The sequence below is a fragment of the Carcharhinus amblyrhynchos genome, chromosome 3 (genome assembly GCF_965287045.1).
Source record: "Carcharhinus amblyrhynchos chromosome 3, sCarAmb.v2.hapA, whole genome shotgun sequence".
Lineage (NCBI taxonomy): Eukaryota > Metazoa > Chordata > Chondrichthyes > Carcharhiniformes > Carcharhinidae > Carcharhinus > Carcharhinus amblyrhynchos.
Window position 1 is genome coordinate 10,981,061 of NC_137326.1, and position 18,310 is coordinate 10,999,370.

The 18,310-nt window shown below is 44.1% G+C and overlaps 1 protein-coding gene across 1 annotated transcript in view; it reads right to left on the minus strand.

Annotated features, from left to right (window-relative positions):
* Positions 1-18,310, minus strand: part of traip (TRAF-interacting protein) — a 44,942-nt gene that overhangs the window by 25,803 nt on the left and 829 nt on the right. Inside the window, exons 2-7 of the mRNA XM_080181380.1 lie at positions 16,500-16,557; positions 13,786-13,866; positions 10,586-10,625; positions 6,306-6,433; positions 6,103-6,197; positions 2,482-2,595 (exon numbers count right to left, since the gene is read on the minus strand). Of these exons, the coding sequence (XP_080037506.1) occupies positions 2,482-2,595; positions 6,103-6,197; positions 6,306-6,433; positions 10,586-10,625; positions 13,786-13,866; positions 16,500-16,557 (516 nt within the window). The remainder of the gene's footprint in view (positions 1-2,481; positions 2,596-6,102; positions 6,198-6,305; positions 6,434-10,585; positions 10,626-13,785; positions 13,867-16,499; positions 16,558-18,310) is intronic.

Consider the following 18,310-nt stretch of genomic DNA (forward strand, 5'->3'; position numbering starts at 1 on the left):
TTTTTAAAACCACATTTGGACCATGAAAAATTTCTCTGAGAAATATTTTCGAAAAGCATTGAGCAACTGGATTAATTCCATTCTCAAAGTGCACATATATTTTAAGTTATTGCACATTTAAACTGCACTTGGGGAGTGACACATGATGAAAGCTTAGTTCAATGATTCACGAGGGGAGCGACTTCACATTGCTTTTGTTAATTGCCAAATATTGCAACTTGACTGCAGAGTTTAAAATGACTGAATGTATAATGGTCTATGTAACCCACAATAACAAACATTTAATCAGGAAAAAATATAGATTCACTTGACAAAACAATTTGCCGCTTCTTTAAGTTGCAATTCTTTCAGCCCAAACCTCTAAATTTTGGTAACTAGGGAACAAGTACAGCATGATGACATAGCGGTTAGCACTGCTGCCTCACAGCGCCAGGGGCCTGGGTTCGATTCCTGGCTTAGGTTACTGTCTGCAGTGGGTTTCCTCCGGGTACTCTGGTTTCCTCCCACAATCTGAAAAACGTGCTGGTTAGGTGCATTGACTTGAATAGGCGTTGGAATGTGGTGAGTAAGGGATTTTCACGGTAACCTCATTGCAGTGTTAATGTAAGCCTTACATGTGACTAATAAATGAACTTTATAAGCGCTATAAATTTGAACATAAGAATTAGGAGCAGTAGTAGGCCACCTGGCCCCTCAAGCCTGCTCTGTCATTCAATAAGATTATGGCTAATCTTTTTTGTGGACTTGGCTCCACTTACCTGCCCGCTCACCATAACCGGTGATTCCTTTACTGTTCAAAAATTTATTTGTCCTTGTCTTAAAAACATTCAATGAGACAGCCTCAACTGCTTCGCTGGGTGGGAAATTCCACAGATTCACAACCATTTGGATGAAGAAGTTCTTCCTCAACTCAATCCTAAATCTGCTTCCCCTTATTTTGAGGCCATGCCCCCTAGTTCTGGTTTCACCTCCCAGTGGAAACAACTTCCCTGCTTCTATTTTACTGTTACCCTTCATAATCTTATATGTTTCTGTAAGAGCTCCCCTCATTCTTCTGAATTATGAGAGGTCATATGAGATCAGGTTATTTGAAAATCACGAGCTTTTGGAGCACTCCTCCTTCGTCAGGTATGCTTCACCCCAGTCCAACACTGGCATCTCCACATTATAAGTTTGAAGAAATTACTTTTATGTCACTCACACTCTTGTGAGATTCTGGTCACCCTATTATTAAACTAGAAAGAGTGCAGAAAAGATTTACTAGGATGCTACTGTGACTTGATAGTTTGAGTGACAAGGAGAGGCTGGATAGACTGGGATTTTTTCCTCTGGAACGTTGGAGGCTGAGGGATGATTTTATAGGGGTCTATAAAATAATGAACGGCACAGATCAGTCAGATAGTCAATATTTTTTCCCAAAGGTTGGGGAGTCTAAAACTAGAGGGTATAGGTTTAAGGTGAGAGAGGAGAGATACAAAAGGGTCCAGACAGGCAATTTTCTCACACAGAGTGGTGAGTATCTGGAACAAGCTGCCAGAGGTAGTAGTAGAGGCAGATACAATTTTGTCTTTTAAAAAGCGTTTACACAATTACATGGGTAAGACGGGTATAGAGGGATATGGGCCAAATACGGGCAATTGGGACTAGCTTAGTGGTTAAAAAAAGGGTAGCATGGACAAGTTGGGCCCATTTCCATGCTGTAAACCTCTGATTCTGTGAGCATGAGATTAGTTGTTGTTAAAGATCAAGGCAATCCTAGTCTGCAAACAGTGAGGTGAACACATTCAATAACGTTAAGCAAGAGGTTTTACTGGTATATGCCTGCATCCTCTTACTGTTGTTGCTCTGGTTTTCCCTGTCCCATTTTGCTATTAGGGGCAAGTTTAGTCAGTGCCCAGAATTCCCTGTTCCTACAAATTGACTCTGTTTATCAAGGGGATGAATACAAGTTCAAAGGAATTCATCCCCCCACTACCCCCCAACATATTTTGCACACATCAACAAATGTTCCCAGTCGGTTTGTAGCAGGAGTTTGATACACAATGAAACATCTTCAAATTTGTCTTGACCCCAACTTCAGATGAGCACTGTCCACTGAACCACGATGAGACTTTCTGCAGCAACTATCCATGTTGGCTTTAGCTAAGCTGTTACTTCTGTGCCTTCCACGCAGAACGAACTAGATCATAAGATATAGGAGCAGAATTATGCCAATCAGCCCATTGAGTCTGCTCTTCCATTCAATCGTGGCCTTTAAGTTTCTCAATCTCATTCTCCTGCCTTTCCCCCATAACCTTTGATTCCCATACCAATCAAGAAGCTATCCCTGTACCTATAATACTACTTGAATATTATGGATTCACTAGGAATTGCATTGAGTCTGCTCAGACTTGGGACACACCTGATCTTGCAAAGGGATGAGATTTCCCTCCCACTGGATTAAACTATTTTGATACATGAAGACAAAACAGCTGTGCTTACTTTTTCAAGGATACACAGTAAATGGACAGCTGTTCGACTGCTGATTGTCCTATTCCCATGTCTCGGATCATCTCCTCCACTTCCGGCCTCTGGCTTTGAAGCAGTACCTGAATGCTGGAGACAAGAACAAAAGGCTGGATGGGTTAGGATCTCACGTTTGTGCGGCAATATCAATAGCACAGATAGATGTGGAGGACGTGCAGCTTTCCTGGCTTTATCAGATGAGTGATTGAGCCACTCAGATCAGGTCCCAAGTTTGAACCCTGGTCCACATTGTGTTGGGCTGAGCTCCAATGTTATTCAGAGTGACAAATGCAGTCACAGGACGCCTAGATCGGAGGGCATTTTAACTATAACATATGTGGTTGAAGTACGTGCTCCTGAATTTAAACAATCCTTACTACAAATCTCACTGTTGAGGCATCAGGTGAGAAAGACAAGTAAGATGCCAGCACCCACCTTCAAGGATCACACGTGCAGTGCCAGATACCAACAGACAGAATGGACACTAGCGAGTAGTTAAAGTCTTGGGATAGATGGGGAGGAGAGAAAATTGGTGAGAAACAGAAATATAATTGAAATATTTGTTCTAACTGGGAACAAGAAATCTGCCCATAAGTAACCTGGCCATATTTGTTATGTCTGCTACAACTCTCACCAACTTTTACAGATGCACTCCCCCATAGAAAGCATTCTTTCTGGTTGTTATCGCAGCTTGGTATAGCTCCTGCTCTGACCAAAACTGCAAAAAACTGCAAAGAGGTGGGAACGTAGCCCAGTCCATCATGCAAACCAGTGCCCCATCCATTGCCTCCGTCTATACTTGCTGCTCCCTCGGCAAAGCAGCCAGCATAATTAAGGACCCCATGCAACCCGGACATTCTCTCTTCTGCCTTCTTTCATTGGGAAAAAGATACAAACATCTGAGGTCACATACCAACCAACTCAAAAACAGCTTCTTCCCTGCTGCTGTCAGACTTTTGAATGGACCTACCTTGCACTAAGTTGATCTTTCTCTACACCCTAACTATGACTAACACTACATTCTGAACTCTCTCCTTTCCTTCTCTATGAACGGTATGCTTTGTATAGCACGTAAGAAACAATACTTTTCACTATATGTTAATACATGTGACAATGAAATAGGGCCGAAGGGCCTATTCCTGTGCTGTAATAATAAATCAAAAAGAACACTAACCATGCCACTCCTCTGATACAACTACCTATTTGTGGCACTTCCACGGTTTTGCACAAAGGTTCACAATGCCTCTGAGACTTTATCGTATCTGAATTTACAAGATGGTGACTTACGTGGCCTTGCTATATTGGCATCTTTCTGCCGCTTGAGATTGCTGCACTTAGTGAAGAAACACTTCTGAATGGCTAAAAGCATATTGTGTAATTTCTGCAATTTATTAAAAACACTATGTTATTATGTTAAATTGCTGTTTTGTTTTATAAGGTAATTCCCTTAAAAATGTTCCCCAGTGTTTCTCCACACAAGTTTGCAAAGTGGCAACTGCTGAATCAGAAAATAATCCAAAATATATCCACACTTTACTGTTTTATAGGGCTATATACAACTGATTATTTCTACTGTCAAATGATGGCCCCTATTCTGGCTCAGGCACAGTGGGCTGAATGGACTCCTGCTGTGCCATTTCATTTTATGATCATCACCAAGTCATCCAGGCTTCAACTGAATGAGCAGTATGATGACAAAATGTCACACAGTGGTCAACACACAAACTGCACTGCACGGAAATGGAGGACTCAACTAGGACGAAAAATTCAAGCTTTGCTTCATTTTCGTTTACATTTCTGGTCTATGGATACTTGCATACTCACTAAATTCATCGCTCTAACCGCTGCTGCCCATCTTCTAACTCATACCAGGTTCTACACACCTATCACCCGTGTTCTCTGAACCAGATTGATACCTGGTCAAGTAACGCCTGGAATCTAAAATCCCCGTCCTGATTTAATATCCCTACGTGGCCTCACCTTTCCCAATCTCTGTAATCTCCTTCAGCCCTACAACCCAAGGGGCAGCACAGTGGTTAGCACTGCTGCGTCACAGCGCCAGGGACCCGGGTTTGATTCCCAGCTTAGGTCACTGTCTGCATGGAGTCTGCACTTCTCCCTGTGTCTGCGTGGGTTTCCTCCGGGTGCTCTGGTTTTCTCCCACAGTCCAAAGACATGCTGGTTAGGTACAATGGTCATGCTAAATTCTCCCTCGGTGTCCCTGAACAGGCACCGGGGTGTGGTGACTAGGGGATTTTCACAGTAAACTCATTGCAGTGTAAATTTAAGCCTACTTGTGGCACTAATAAATAAACTTTAACTTAGAAGGGAACCCTCGGAGCTTTCTGTGATTCTCCAATTCTGGCTCCTTGAGCATTCCCAAATTTTAAACTGCTTCACCACGACGGCTGTGCTTTCGGCTGCCAAGCTTCCAAGCTCTAGAATTCCCATCCGAGGGGAATATAAGGTGGAGAAAATTAAGGAGCTCCTTAAAATTTATCTACTTTAATATCTCCTCGGTGACTTAGTGTCAATTTCTGCCTGATGCCACCCTTATGAAATGCTTTGGGATGTTTAGCAGCATCAAAGGTGCAGCATAAATGCATGTTGTCCAGATTTCTGCTGCGGTGTGCTGGCACATGAACAGCTGTAAATGTTTTTTTAAACAAAAATGATCAATGATTTAATCCTTCAGGGTGGCATAGTGGTTAACACTGCTATCTCATAATGCCAAGGACCCAGGTTCGATTCCCAGTTTGGGTCACTCTGTGTGGAGCTTGCACGTTCGCCCCATGTCTGCGTGGGTTTTCTCTGGGTGCTCCAGTTTCCTCCCACGCTCCAAAGTTGTGTGGATTAGGTGGATTGGCCATGATAAATTGCCCCTTAGTGCCCAGAGATGGTGTGGGTTAGATGGATTAGCCATGATAAATGTGTGAAGTTTCAGGGATAGGGCAGCGTAAGGTACGGGGTCAGAGTCGGCATGGGCTCGATGGGCCAAATGGCCTCTTCTGCTCTGTAGGGATTCTGTATTTTTTAGTGATTCCCTCTGTATCAACTCAATTGGTAACACAGGATCTCAGTCGGAATGTGGAACACTGAAGCAATAATCACAGAATTGTTACGGTGCAGGAGGCCATATGGTCCATTGTGTCTGCACTAGCTCTCTGAATGAGCAACTCACTAGTGCCATTCCCCCGCCTTCCCCTCCACATCCCTGTCCTGAACATTGGTCCTTTTTCGGCTGACAGTCTAATTCCCTTCTGAATGTTTCAATTGAACCTGCCTCCACCACATTCTCAGGCAGTGCATTCCAAACCCTAACCACTTGCTGTGTGAACTTCTCCTTGTGTCGTTCTTTGACAAAGCGCAACAAAGCACAGCTTTGACAAAGAGTCACCTGGACTTGAAACGTCAGCTCTTTTTTCTCTCCTTACAGATGCTGCCAGACCTACTGAGATTTTCTGGCATTTTCTCTTTTGGTTTTGCCAACAAAGACCCGGTGGGCCGAATGGTCTATTTCTGCGCTGCACATCAAACGTAACTAATAAAAAAGAAAACTGCACACTCTATTGTATACAAGTTCTGGTTTCAGCACACCTTTCTAAGGTTTTCAATTTCTGTCGTAGTCTTCGTGCTTCTTCCTTTGCAGATTTGGAGTCGTCCTGTTGCTGTTCTAGGTGCCGCATCTGCTTCTGTAAATATAAAAGCCATGGGCAATGTAAAGCCAGCATTGTGCACCGGTGAATACATGAACACAGGTGGCTTCCCAGTCCAACTGGAGAGCTGAAGGTATGAATTACCTTGAGGGTGGCGCATAGCATTTCTGTCTCACTCAGCTCCTTCGTCATGGACTCTACTTTGGAGTTGCGTTCGTCCAGGATGTCTCTTAGTTTATCAATGATTAACTGGCGGTCCTTCTTCTCTTTCTCTGAAACCAGGTCAACCAGGTTAGGGACAAACACCACCACTTTCTTCGTGCTTTCAATAAACTCAATCGTGAATAGAGTGCCTGAGTCACGGTAGCACAATGGCTAGCACTGATGCCTCACAGCGCCAGGAGCCCGGGTTTGATTCCCGGCTTGGGTTACTGTCTGTGCAGAGTCTGTATGTTCTCTGTGTGTGTGTGGGTTTCCTCTGGGTGCTCCGGTTTTCTCCCACAGTCCAAAAGATGTGCTGGTTAGGGACACTGGTTGTGCTAAATTCTCCGTGTACCTGAACAGGCGCTGGAGTGTGGTGACTAGGGGATTTTCAGCTATTTACCATTTATATAGATGATCTGGAGGAGGGAACCGAGTGTATGGTGTCGAAATTTGCTGATGACACCAAGATTGGTGGAACGGCAAATCGTGTGGAGGGTGTGGAAAGTCTGCAGAAGGATCTAGATAGGCTGGGCGAATGGGCCAGGAACTGGCAAATGGAATTTAATGTTGGCAAGTGTGAAGTTGTCCACTTTGGTAGGAATAATGGTAGGAAGGACTATTACTTACATGGCGAAAAACTGCAGCATGCGACGGTGCAGAGGGACCTCGGGGTCCTTGTGCATGAGTCGCAAAAACCCAGCCTGCAGGTGCAGCAGGTGGTCAGGAAGGCGAATGGGATGCTGGCCTTCATAGCGAGGGGGATTGAATATAAAAGTAGGGAGGTCTTGCTGCAACTGTACAGGGCACTGGTGAGGCCACAGCTGGAGTAGTGTGCAGTTTTGGTCGCCGTACTTATGCAAGGATATTTTGGCCTTGGAGGGAGTGCAGAGGAGGTTTACTAGGCTGATACCGGAGTTGAGGGGATTGAACTATGAGGAGAGGCTGAATAAACTAGGCTTGTACTCGGTAGAGTTTAGAAGAATGAGGGGAGATCTCATTGAGACGTATAAGATGATGAATGGGATGGATAGGATAGAAGTGGAGAGGCTCTTCCCGCTCAGAAAGGACAGTAGGACTAGAGGGCACAGTCTCAAGATAAAGGGCGGGGGGGGGCGGGGGGGTGTGTGCGCGGTTTAGAACAGAGTTGAGGAGGAACTTCTTCACTCAAAGGATGGTGAATCTCTGGAATTCTCTGCCCGTTGAAGTGGTGGAGGCTGCCTCACTAAATATATTTAAGGCGCGGGTTGATAGGTTTTTGATAGGCGAGGGGATTAAGGGTTATGGGGAGAGGGCGGGAAGGTGGAACTGAGACACAACAGATCAGCCATGATCTTAGTGAATGGCGGGGCAGGCTCGAAGGGCTAGATGGCCTACTCCTGCTCCTATTTCTTATGTTCTTATGTTCACAGTAACTTGAACTTTAATAAAAGACTCATTCTGTGACATATCCAGCAAGCAGTCGCAGGTTCAAGCCCCTTACGGAAATCTGAGTGCCTCACCCAAACTGGAGATTACAAAGTGATACTAAGGAGATGCTGAACGTAATGTCGTGTTTGGGATTAGGCCCCATCGATCTGCTTACATAGGCATAAATATTCTGTGGAACTATTCAAAAGGACAGCAGGAAATTTTCCCAGTGTCCTAAAAACCATTCCTCACTCAACTGGCATCACTCAAAGGGCAATTAACCTGTCTCATGTTATCATCTATTGATATCCTTTTAGGGGTTAGAACTGACCAGAAACTGAACTGGATGAACCATGCAAACACTGAAGTGAACAGTACAGGAGCATTTAAGAGGAAGTTTGAGGGACATGAGGAAAAAGCAAATTGAGGATTCCACTGATGGATCCAGATGAAGAAATAGGTTCAATTGGGGCAGACTTACTGCTGTGCATTGGACAGGCTAGTGACCTGTTTAAAGGAGATGTATCAGGCAAGTGTTTTTTCTTTACATAGAGGGTGGTGGGTGCCTGGAACTCGTTGCCACAGGAAGTAGTGGAAGCAGATACAGTAGTGACTTTTAAAGGGTGTCTTGGCAAATACACAAATAGGATGGGAATAGAGAGATATGGTCCCTGGAAAAGTAGGGGGCTTTAGTTAAGGTGGGCAGTGTGGTTGGTGCAGGCTTGGAGGGCCGAAGGGCCTGTTCTTGTGCTATAATTTTCTTTGTTCTGATGTGATCTTTTGTAATCTTCTGCGCTGTATAAATATACCAGTGGGCAGAACATCATGAAGCATTGCAGGTTTGAACAAATCATGGACATCATGCATTGTGAATGTGTTGAAATAGCTACCAATAAAGTTTATTAGGCTGTAGGAGTGTTCAATCAATAAGGGATTGATAATGTTCATAAATTCCACATTTTGCAGTGAAATACAAATCAAAGGAAGTCGTGATTAAAACCCTAGTGCTCTGGATCAGATCAGACCTTGAGTACGCTGACCAGATCATAGACCCTACAGTGCAGAAGGCCATTCGGCCCATTGAGCCTGCACTGACAACAATCCAACCTACGCCCTATCCCCATAACCCCACATATTTATCCCCGCTAATCGCTCTAACTGATGCATCCCGGGATGCTAAGAGACAATTTAGCATGGCCAATGCGCCTAACCTGCACATCTTTGGACTGTGGGAGGAAACTGGAGCATCCAGAGGAAACCCACACACACAAGGGGAGAATGTGCAAACTCCACACAGACAGTGACCCAAGCCAGGAACTGAACCCAGGTCCCCGGAGCTGTGAGGCAGCAATGCTAACCACCGTGCCACCCCACAACCCAATGACCAGAAGTTCTGGCCATTGTGTGGCATTCTGACTTTGGATGAAATGTGGCAAAGAGTTACAAGATGGTTCCAATCTCAGGAGGTCTCAGTTACAAGACTGCAGAAACCAGAGATCTTAGTTTTGAATAAAATCAGAGATAACATTAGAAGCAATTCTAAATGGTATTAAACAAAATCTGGAAAACGTCTTCAAATTAAATTGTGCCAGTAGGACAAGTGGAAAAACACCTGTAAAAGGCAAATTTAGCAATGATATGAGGAAGATTTTCTACAAAGGAGGAATCATCCAGAAGTAGAATTTTCACTCTCTGGGGAGAAGGTGAAATTCCTGGAACCATTGAAGAAACAAAGGTTAGTACATTGGGAATTTTAGGCTCATTGTGGATGAATGATTGGCCAAAAAGCTTTCCTTATCTGTGATTGCCTACAATGCTAGCTGGCTCCGACGAAGGGCCATCCTGACTCGAAACACTGGCTCTACTCTCTCTCCATAGATACTGTCAGACCTACTGCGATTTTCCAGCATTTTCTGTTTTTGTTTCAGATTCCAGCACCCGCAGTATTTTGCTTTTAGCCAGACAGAGGGCAACTCCCTGCAGCCGATTACCCTGACAGCAGCTTAGAGGTTACTTTCGTAGTGGGAGTGTGGTAGATATTGTTGGTGCTGACTCGATGGGTTAAAGGGCCTTTTCTGTGCAGTATGACTCCACGACCTACCCTGTCAACGAGTAACTGAAATGTAAGAAATTGAAATTGAAGTTACAAAGACAACACTGGCCGCAGAACAGACCGACCAAACCGTGGTCTGATGCAGTGCACAAGTTATACCTTGATACCTTTATTGGTCAGCTTCATGTAGGTAGAGTAAAGAATGGAACAATTCTTATTCAAAACTATTTCTTCTTTTTATATAACAAAACTTTTTTTAAGATCAGCACATTTAGGAACCACTTTTTAAACATGGGAATAAAAACAAATGCATCATAGGCAGCAAATTCTAACACAGGTGCATAAACCTGACTAAAGGCCATTCTAATTGACAGGGCACAGGGGTAGCACAGTGGTTAGCACTGCTGCCTCACAGCACCAGGGACTCAGGTTCAATTTCTGGCTTGGGTCACTGTCTGTGTGGAGTCCGCACTTTCTCCCTGTGTCTGCGTGGGTTTCCTCCAGGTGCTCCCGTTTCCTCCCACAGTCTGAAAGACGTACTGGTTAGATGCATTGGCCGTGCTAAATTCTACCTTAGTGTATCTGAACAGACACCGGAGTGTGGGACTAGGCGATTTTAACAGTAAGTTCATTGCAGCGTTAACGTAAGCCTACTTGTGACACTAATAAATGAACTTGACTTAAACTCCTGTTTGATACTGAATTTACTCTGATGGTAACTGAGCTGCAAAGCATATTAAAAGATGAAATAAGTTCTTACCTTTCTGCAACAGCTGAGACTTTGCTCTGTCCAATTCATTCTAGAAATTCACATAATTAAAATGGATTCAATGAGATACAGACAGAGCACAGAACAGAAACAGAAATTGTAAACACTTTTTACACATCAATTGTGAAAACAGAAAACAATTCATAGAATCCCTACAGTGCAGAGGGAGGCCATTCGGTCCATTGAGCCTACACCGACAACAATCCCACCCAGGCCCTATTTACCCTGCTAGTTCCCATGACACCAAGTGGTAATTTAGCATGGCCAATCAACCTGACCAGCACATCTTTGGACAGTGGAAGGAAACTGAAGCATCTGGAGGAAATTCACGCAGAAACAGGGAGAATGTGCAGACTCCACACAGACTGTGACCCAAGCTGGAAATTGAACCTGGCTCCCTGGCACTGTGAGGCAGCAGTGAACCACTGTGCCACCGTGCTGCCCCTATTAAAAATATTACAAGTGTTGACAGTATAATACCACAGTGTATACTTGATTTGAATTCAAATTTACAGTCCAATTTGAAGTTAGCCATTTAAACATGATAAACTTAAAATCATTAACATGAATGTAAATTAAAATTTTGTATAGAAATTCAATTTTTAGATAATTTACTTTTTTGGGCAAAAGCAAACTTCCAATTAAGAACAGTAAAAGATTTTGAAGTGTATGGTTTTAAAATGGCATAACATGTTAGGGGGCACAGTGCTTAGCACTGCTGCCTCACAGCACCAGGGACTTGGGTTCGATTCTAGGTTCGGGTCACTGTCTGTGTGGAGTTGGCATGTTCTCCCTGTGTCTCTGTGGGTTTCCTCCGGGTGCTCTGGTTTCCTCCTACACGCCAAAGATGTGCAGGTTAGGTTATTTGGCCATGATAAATTGACCCTAGTGTCAGGGGGTTTAGCGGGATAAATATGTGGGTTACGGGAATAGGACCTGGGTGCAAACCCGATAAGCCAAATGGCCTCCTTCAGCACTTCAGGGATTCCATGATTCTATAATTTCATTGCCATAGCTGCAACGACAACTGTTGTGTCAGAACCCCTCCCACAAAGGGTGGCAGAAGAAACACTACTTCCTCTGGTCAAGTTGTCCCTTCTAACATACACAGCAATCTCTCAGCAGAACGAACTCAAAATCCTGGCAACTCACTGGCAAAAGGTCAGTGGCTTGAGATATAGATGTTGTCTAGCTTGCTGAGTCTTTCCAATGTACTACAGAGATATTTCAGATTTCCAGCATCTGTGGTAGTTTGCTTTTATGTCCATTCAACTTAGTTTTTTTAAACAAACTTACAACATTCCCTGTCACCCCTTTAGACAGTACTAGCATTAAATGTCATTTTGCAATAATTATTACTTGATTAACACCAATAACTACACACACACAGAGATGGAGGTATCAAGGGAATGTCATTGGAGTAGTAACTCAGAGTCCCAGGCTAATGCTCCAGGACATGAGTTCACAGTCGCTGGGGGGGGGATTCCATCTTTGAGAAGCTAGCCTCAGTAATGGTGACCATAAAGTCGCGGTCAATAGTTGTAAAAACTTATCTGGTCTTCCTGTCTGGGGAGGAATTCTGCATCCTTACCTGGTCTGGCCTACATGAGACTCCAGACCCACAGAAATGAGGTTGACCCTTATCTGTCTTCTGAAATGGCCTGGCAAGCCACTCAGTTGAAGAGATGGGCAACAAATGCTGGCCTTGCCAGCGATGCTCACATCCCAAGAAAGAAAAGTTTAAAAAGCTGCTGATGGTGAAGGTGCACCAGATGACCTTTAACATGACCTGACACTGGAACGATGGAGGCTGAAGGGAGAAAGGATTGAGGTCTACAAGATGAGGAGGGCATAGGCAGGGTGGATAGTCAGAAGCCTTTTCCCAGGGTGGAAGTGTCAATTACAAGGGGCACGGTTCAAGGTGAGGGGGGGGGAAAGTTTAAGGGAGATCTGCAAGGGATGTTTTTCACGCAGAAATTGGTGGGCGCCTGGAACGCGCTGCCAGAGGAAGTGGTGGAAGCAGGCACATTAGCAACATACAAGAGGCATCTGTATGGATAGATGAATAGGGAGGGAATAGAAGGATATGGACCGAGTAAGGGCAGGAGTAATGTAGTTAGGGCATCATGATTGACACAGGCTTACAGGGCTGTAGGATTTGTTCTTGTGCTGTACTTTTCTTTGTTCTTTATTCAGTGGCAAAACAAACTAAATTAAATTAACTAAACTGCACTGAATACAGGTAATCTTGTTCTGGAATCATTAAGGCAATTATGAACTGCTTGTTGTGTTCCCTAAAATCACAGCGGCATGGTGGCAGTGATTAGCACTCCTGCTGCACAGCACCAAGAACCTGGGTTTGATTCTGGTCTCAGGTGAATGTCTGTGTGGAATTTGTACATTCTTTCCACCCACTCTTCCTCCAGATACTTGGGTTTTCTCCAAAGATGTGCAGGTTAGGTGGGACTGGCCATGTTAAATTGTCCCTTAATGTCAGGGGGTTTAGGGGGGTAAATAGGTGGGGCTACAGGGGAAGGGTCTGGGTGAAATTGTCGTTGATGCAGGTTTGATATGCTAAATGGCTTTCTTTTGCATTAAAAAAAAGCTTACTGCTTTATTGTTCTGAATGTCTCAGGGTACACCTGGAAAATTCCAGTCAGAACTGAGCTAGAGTGAATTGATCTGAAGAACAAAGCAATTTTTCATAATGCTCTGTAGGTTTCTCTCAGTCTCTAAGTCTTCCCTTCTTCTCAGTCCTTCCATCAGTCCTGTCACAACACAATGACATCCCATTCCATTACTTTTTAGAATGCACTTATACAAAGTAAAAGTGACTATTTTTAGCTGATAGCATCTCTATTTGCTGGATTATCCCTCAACAAAATAGCTCTTAAACTCTGGAATAGTCACTCAAAAAGGAACGTGACTGATCCTGATCCAAGTGACAACATCCCTTTCACCTCAGTTAAAGCATCATTCGAAAGTGATGTTAGTCACACTTTAAATTATTTCATATCCATTTTAGAGAATTACAAGGTATAATATGCCCCTGATTGTCTCCAGTTACAAACCAGGAAATTACTTGAGTCTTGTTAAGATGCAGCACCACACGAGTGGTCCTGGGAAATTTGACCAGGTTACCAGAACTGTCGGGACAAAGTTTCTGCTTTTCCAGAAAATAGCCACCTTACCTGGAGAGCTTCTGCATCCAAAACCTGCTCACTCTCACCGACATCAAAGAACAGCTTGTTGATGATTTGTTTTGCACTGACCTGTTAGAAAACAAGCCCATCTCATTTCGCTGCAGTGATTTGATTTATTTTTGTCACATGTATTAGTACACAGTGAAAAGTATTGTTCTCTGCGCGCTATACAAAACATACTGTTCATAGCGAAAGAAACGAGAGAGTGCAGAATGTGTCACCATCATAGCTAGGGTGTAGAGAAAGATCAATTTAATGCAAGGTAGGTCCACTCAAAAGTTTGACGGCAGCAGGGAAGATGATGTTCTTGAGTCAGTTGGCACCTGACCTCAGACTTTTGTATCTTTCTCTCGACACAAGGTGGAAGAAAGTATGTCTGGAGTGTGTGCGGGGTCCTTAATTATGCTGACTGCTTTGCCGAGGCAGCAGGAAGTGAAGACAGAGTCAATGGATGGGAGGTTGGTTTGCATGATTCACGACCTTTTGTGGTTCCTTATGGTTTTGGTCAGAGCAGGAGCCACACCAAGCTGTTATACAAGCAGAAAGAACGCTTTCTACGGTGCATCGGTAAAAGTTGGTAAGAGTCATAGCTGACATGCCAAATTTCCTTAGTTTTCTGGGAAAGTGGAGGTGTTTTTTTTTTGTTTAAAAATAAATGCTGATCCATAAGTAGACAGCGTAGGGAGATAAATGCCTAGTGTGAGGTGGAAAGAGTGGTTGTGCTACAGTACAGAAGAGAGGAAAATGACTCATCAGAACTCGGTAAAATTGATTTGAAGTCACCTATGCTAGCTATTTGCACACTATTTTTGGAATACTCTTTTGACTGAAGTTAGTGACTACATTTATTTTAAACTCTAACCTTCCAGGTGTCGAATAGCAACTTAGTTAAGAAAATATGAAGTTAAAATGGGTGCTATTCCTTCACTGGTGGAAAAGTAAGCACATCATGACAAGTTACAAAGTTCCCACGATAAAAATGGAGAGAAATTAACCATGGAAAAAGCTGATAGTGTCTAAACAGATGCAAGATTTTTAATGCATGAAAACAGATATTGGTGTTCATAGAATCCCTACAGCACAGAAAGAGGTTATTCAGCCCATTGAGTCTGCACCGATCACAATTCCACCCAGGCCCCACCCCCAAAACTCCATGCATTTACCCTCACTAGTCTCCTGACACTACTGGGCAATTTAGCATGGCCAATCCATCTAACCCACACATCTCTGGACTGAGGGGGGAAACCGAAGCATCCGGAGGAAACCCACGCAGGCACAGCGAGAATGTGCAAACGCCACACAGGCAGTGACCCAAGCTGGAAATCGAACCCATTCATGATCATAACGAATGGTGGAGCAGTCTTGAAGGGCTGAATGGCCTCCTCCTGCTCCTATGTTTCTTCAAGCCACATCATGACCAAGGCAGGCAGACAGCCAGTCAGTTTCCAAGTCCTGCCCTTTAAACCAGGACATCCTGAACCTGCAGGTCAAGCGAGTACATTCTGCCCATCTCCACTGCTCTGGCAATTTCACTTCCTGAACGAAAGGTCTTCAGCCTGAAATACTAACTCTATTTTCTCTCCCCAGTTGAGTGATTCCAGTATTTCCTGTTATTTCCAGCATCCAGTGTTTTGCATTTGCCTTTCATTTCCATAAGACATAGGCCATTCGGCCCATCAAGTCTGCTCCGCCATTCAATCATGACTGATACAATTTTCATCCCCATTCTGCTGCCTTCTCCCGCTAAGGCCCTCTTCTCTTGCTGAGTAGCTGCAGCCTGAGCGTATTTTGTCTTTACAAGTTTTTAAAAATTTGTTTACAGGATGTGCATGTCGCCAGTGAGGCCAGTATTTATTGCCCATCCTTAGTTACCCCTTCTTGAATCTGCCTTCTTGAAATGCTGCAATCCCTGAAGTGTAGGTACATCCACAGCACTATTAGGGAGAGTGTTCCGGGATTTTGATCCAGCAACTGCAAATTTCCAAATCAGAATAGTGGTGTTCCCGTATATCTGCTGCCCTTGTCCTTCTAGATGGTTGTAGTCGAGGGTTTTGAAGGTGCTGTCTAAGGAACCTTGATGAGTTAGAAATGATACAGCACAATAGGGGGCCATTTGGCCTGTCTTGTCCATGCTGACCCAAAGACACCCAGTGTCTATTCTAATACCACCTGCCTGCACTCAACCCATACCTCTGCAGGTTACAGCACTTAAGATGCAGATCCAGGTAGTTTTTAAACAAGATTAGGGTCTCTGCCTCCACCACTAATTCAGACAACGAATTCCAGACACCCACCACACTCTGCAGAAAGAAGTTTTTCCTCATGTTCCCTCTAACCCTTCTGCCGCTTAGCTTGAATCTATGAACCCTGGTATTTGAACTCTCTGCCAAGGGAAACAGTCTACTCTACATCCACTCCTCAGTTTTATATAGCTCAATCATGTCACCCCTCAGCCTTCTCTGTTCCAAGGAAGATAACCCAAACTCTCCATGTAACTACAATTCCCCAGGCCTGGCAACACTAAGTAAATCTTCTCTGCACTTTCTACAGAGCAATTACTGATAGTAGTTCTGGAAGGTTACTGGATCAGAGATCCAGGGGGGTTCACAGGTGAGGTTGCATAGTTAAACTATTTGGAAGTCACGACATGCTCTGACACTGAAGAGACACTGCTTGGGAACTGCATTTTGAAATGATAATACCTTTATTCTACACTGAGGACAGGTCCGAGATGGAGCACTGTGAAACCACTGAGCCAGGCTGTAAGAGACAAAATAACATCAGTGGACCATTAGCTGCAAATAAACATGATTTTAAGCAGTATTGTTCCACTCTTTCACAGAAAGAAATAATTCCAATATGCTCAGGACCTTGGGAAACAATTAACCAGTTCCAGAGAATGCACCCTGCTGTTTAAAAGAGGATTGAAAGAGGATTGTATTTGCACAGAATGTGTGTTCCCTTCCCCATTGTTCTGCTCAAGAAAGCTAGTGCAAGTTTAAAAAGGACCATTGTGGTAGAGATTTAAAGGATTACATAACTGCCACAGAAAACTTAAAATCTTCCCCAAGAAACACAGCCCCCCTGCACCATTGTTACAATTCACTCATGTTTCTGGCGGCACTGCTGCCTCACAGCGCCAGGGACCCGGGTTCGATTGCCGGCTTGGGTCACTGTCTGTGTGGAGTCTACACGTTCTCCCCGGGTTTCCTCTGGGTGCCCCACTTTCCTCCCACAGTCCGAAAAACGTGCTGGTTATATGCATTGGCCATGCTAAATTCTCCCTCAGTGTACCCAAACACTGGCGCTGGAGTGTGACAACTAGGGGATTTTTACGGTAACTTCATTGCAGTGTTGATGTAAGCCTTGTGACACTAATAAATAAACTTTAATTTTCACTCACTCCGAGCAATTACCTTCTCTCATTTGCAAGTTGCTATCAGTCAGGTTGGATATGCATAGAATAAGGAAGTTTTAGAGATAGTTGGTACATGAGGATATGGTTAACCTTAAATTGTGGATAATGCTGATCTTATGGATAATTAAACTGCAGGATATTTTTAATCTGACCTTTTCATAATTGATAAATACCAACTCCAACCCAGGCCAGGGCTTTAAAATGCTAAGCAGCATCTGTTCAGGATCTGCACCAACTAATTTTCTCTTTCATCTGCTCTCTGTGTGCCTTGCATCAACTGTGTTCAAAAGGAACTTGCTCTTGGTCTCTGCTTTTGCTGTTCAACCAATAGAGTGCCCTGAACAGCAACTTTGGGGTCAACAGTCCCTCACATGGAGGTGGTTCTGGTGCATTCCCACCCAATGACTCTGCTGCATTGAGCTACCTCGCAGACTGCAGAGAATCAAAGCCACGTCTTCCTCTTTGTGCGGTGTCCCAGTCCACTGCACCATGAGGGATTATGGGGCTACTCCTCCTAAAAATAATTATTCATGTGATGGTAAAATATTTAAGAACCCATTGGCCACCCATGAAATGGATTCTAAATGCTCTGTGGCCAAGTGCAGACAAAGACGTTACAAGGATTGGAATTACAGACAGCGCAATTGGGGAAGAAACTGTTCATTCCGCCTCAATGGTCTATGTTGGTATTTATGTTCCACATAAACCACCCCCCCCACCCCGCACATCTTAAATCATCCCACAACATCAACATACCATTTAAGCACTTTCAGGGCTTTCAATGGAGTTGCTCATGAAGAATATACGCGGGGATACAAAATGCCCTTGTGTCAATCAGTGCTCATTTCTGGAGTGAACCCAGGGTTAGGGCGAATCTCCTCATAGTCTCATACAGTGCAGAAGGAGGCCATTCAGCCCATTGAGCCTGCACCAACAACAAACCACCCAGACCCTCTCCTTCTAACCCCACGTAACCCACCTGACACTAAGGGGCAATTTAGCAAGGCCAATTCACCTAACCTGAGATTAGGGAGATGACAAGCTTTACATTTACCAAGGTGAGGCAAGGTTCACGGGGCCATGACTGGACCATTT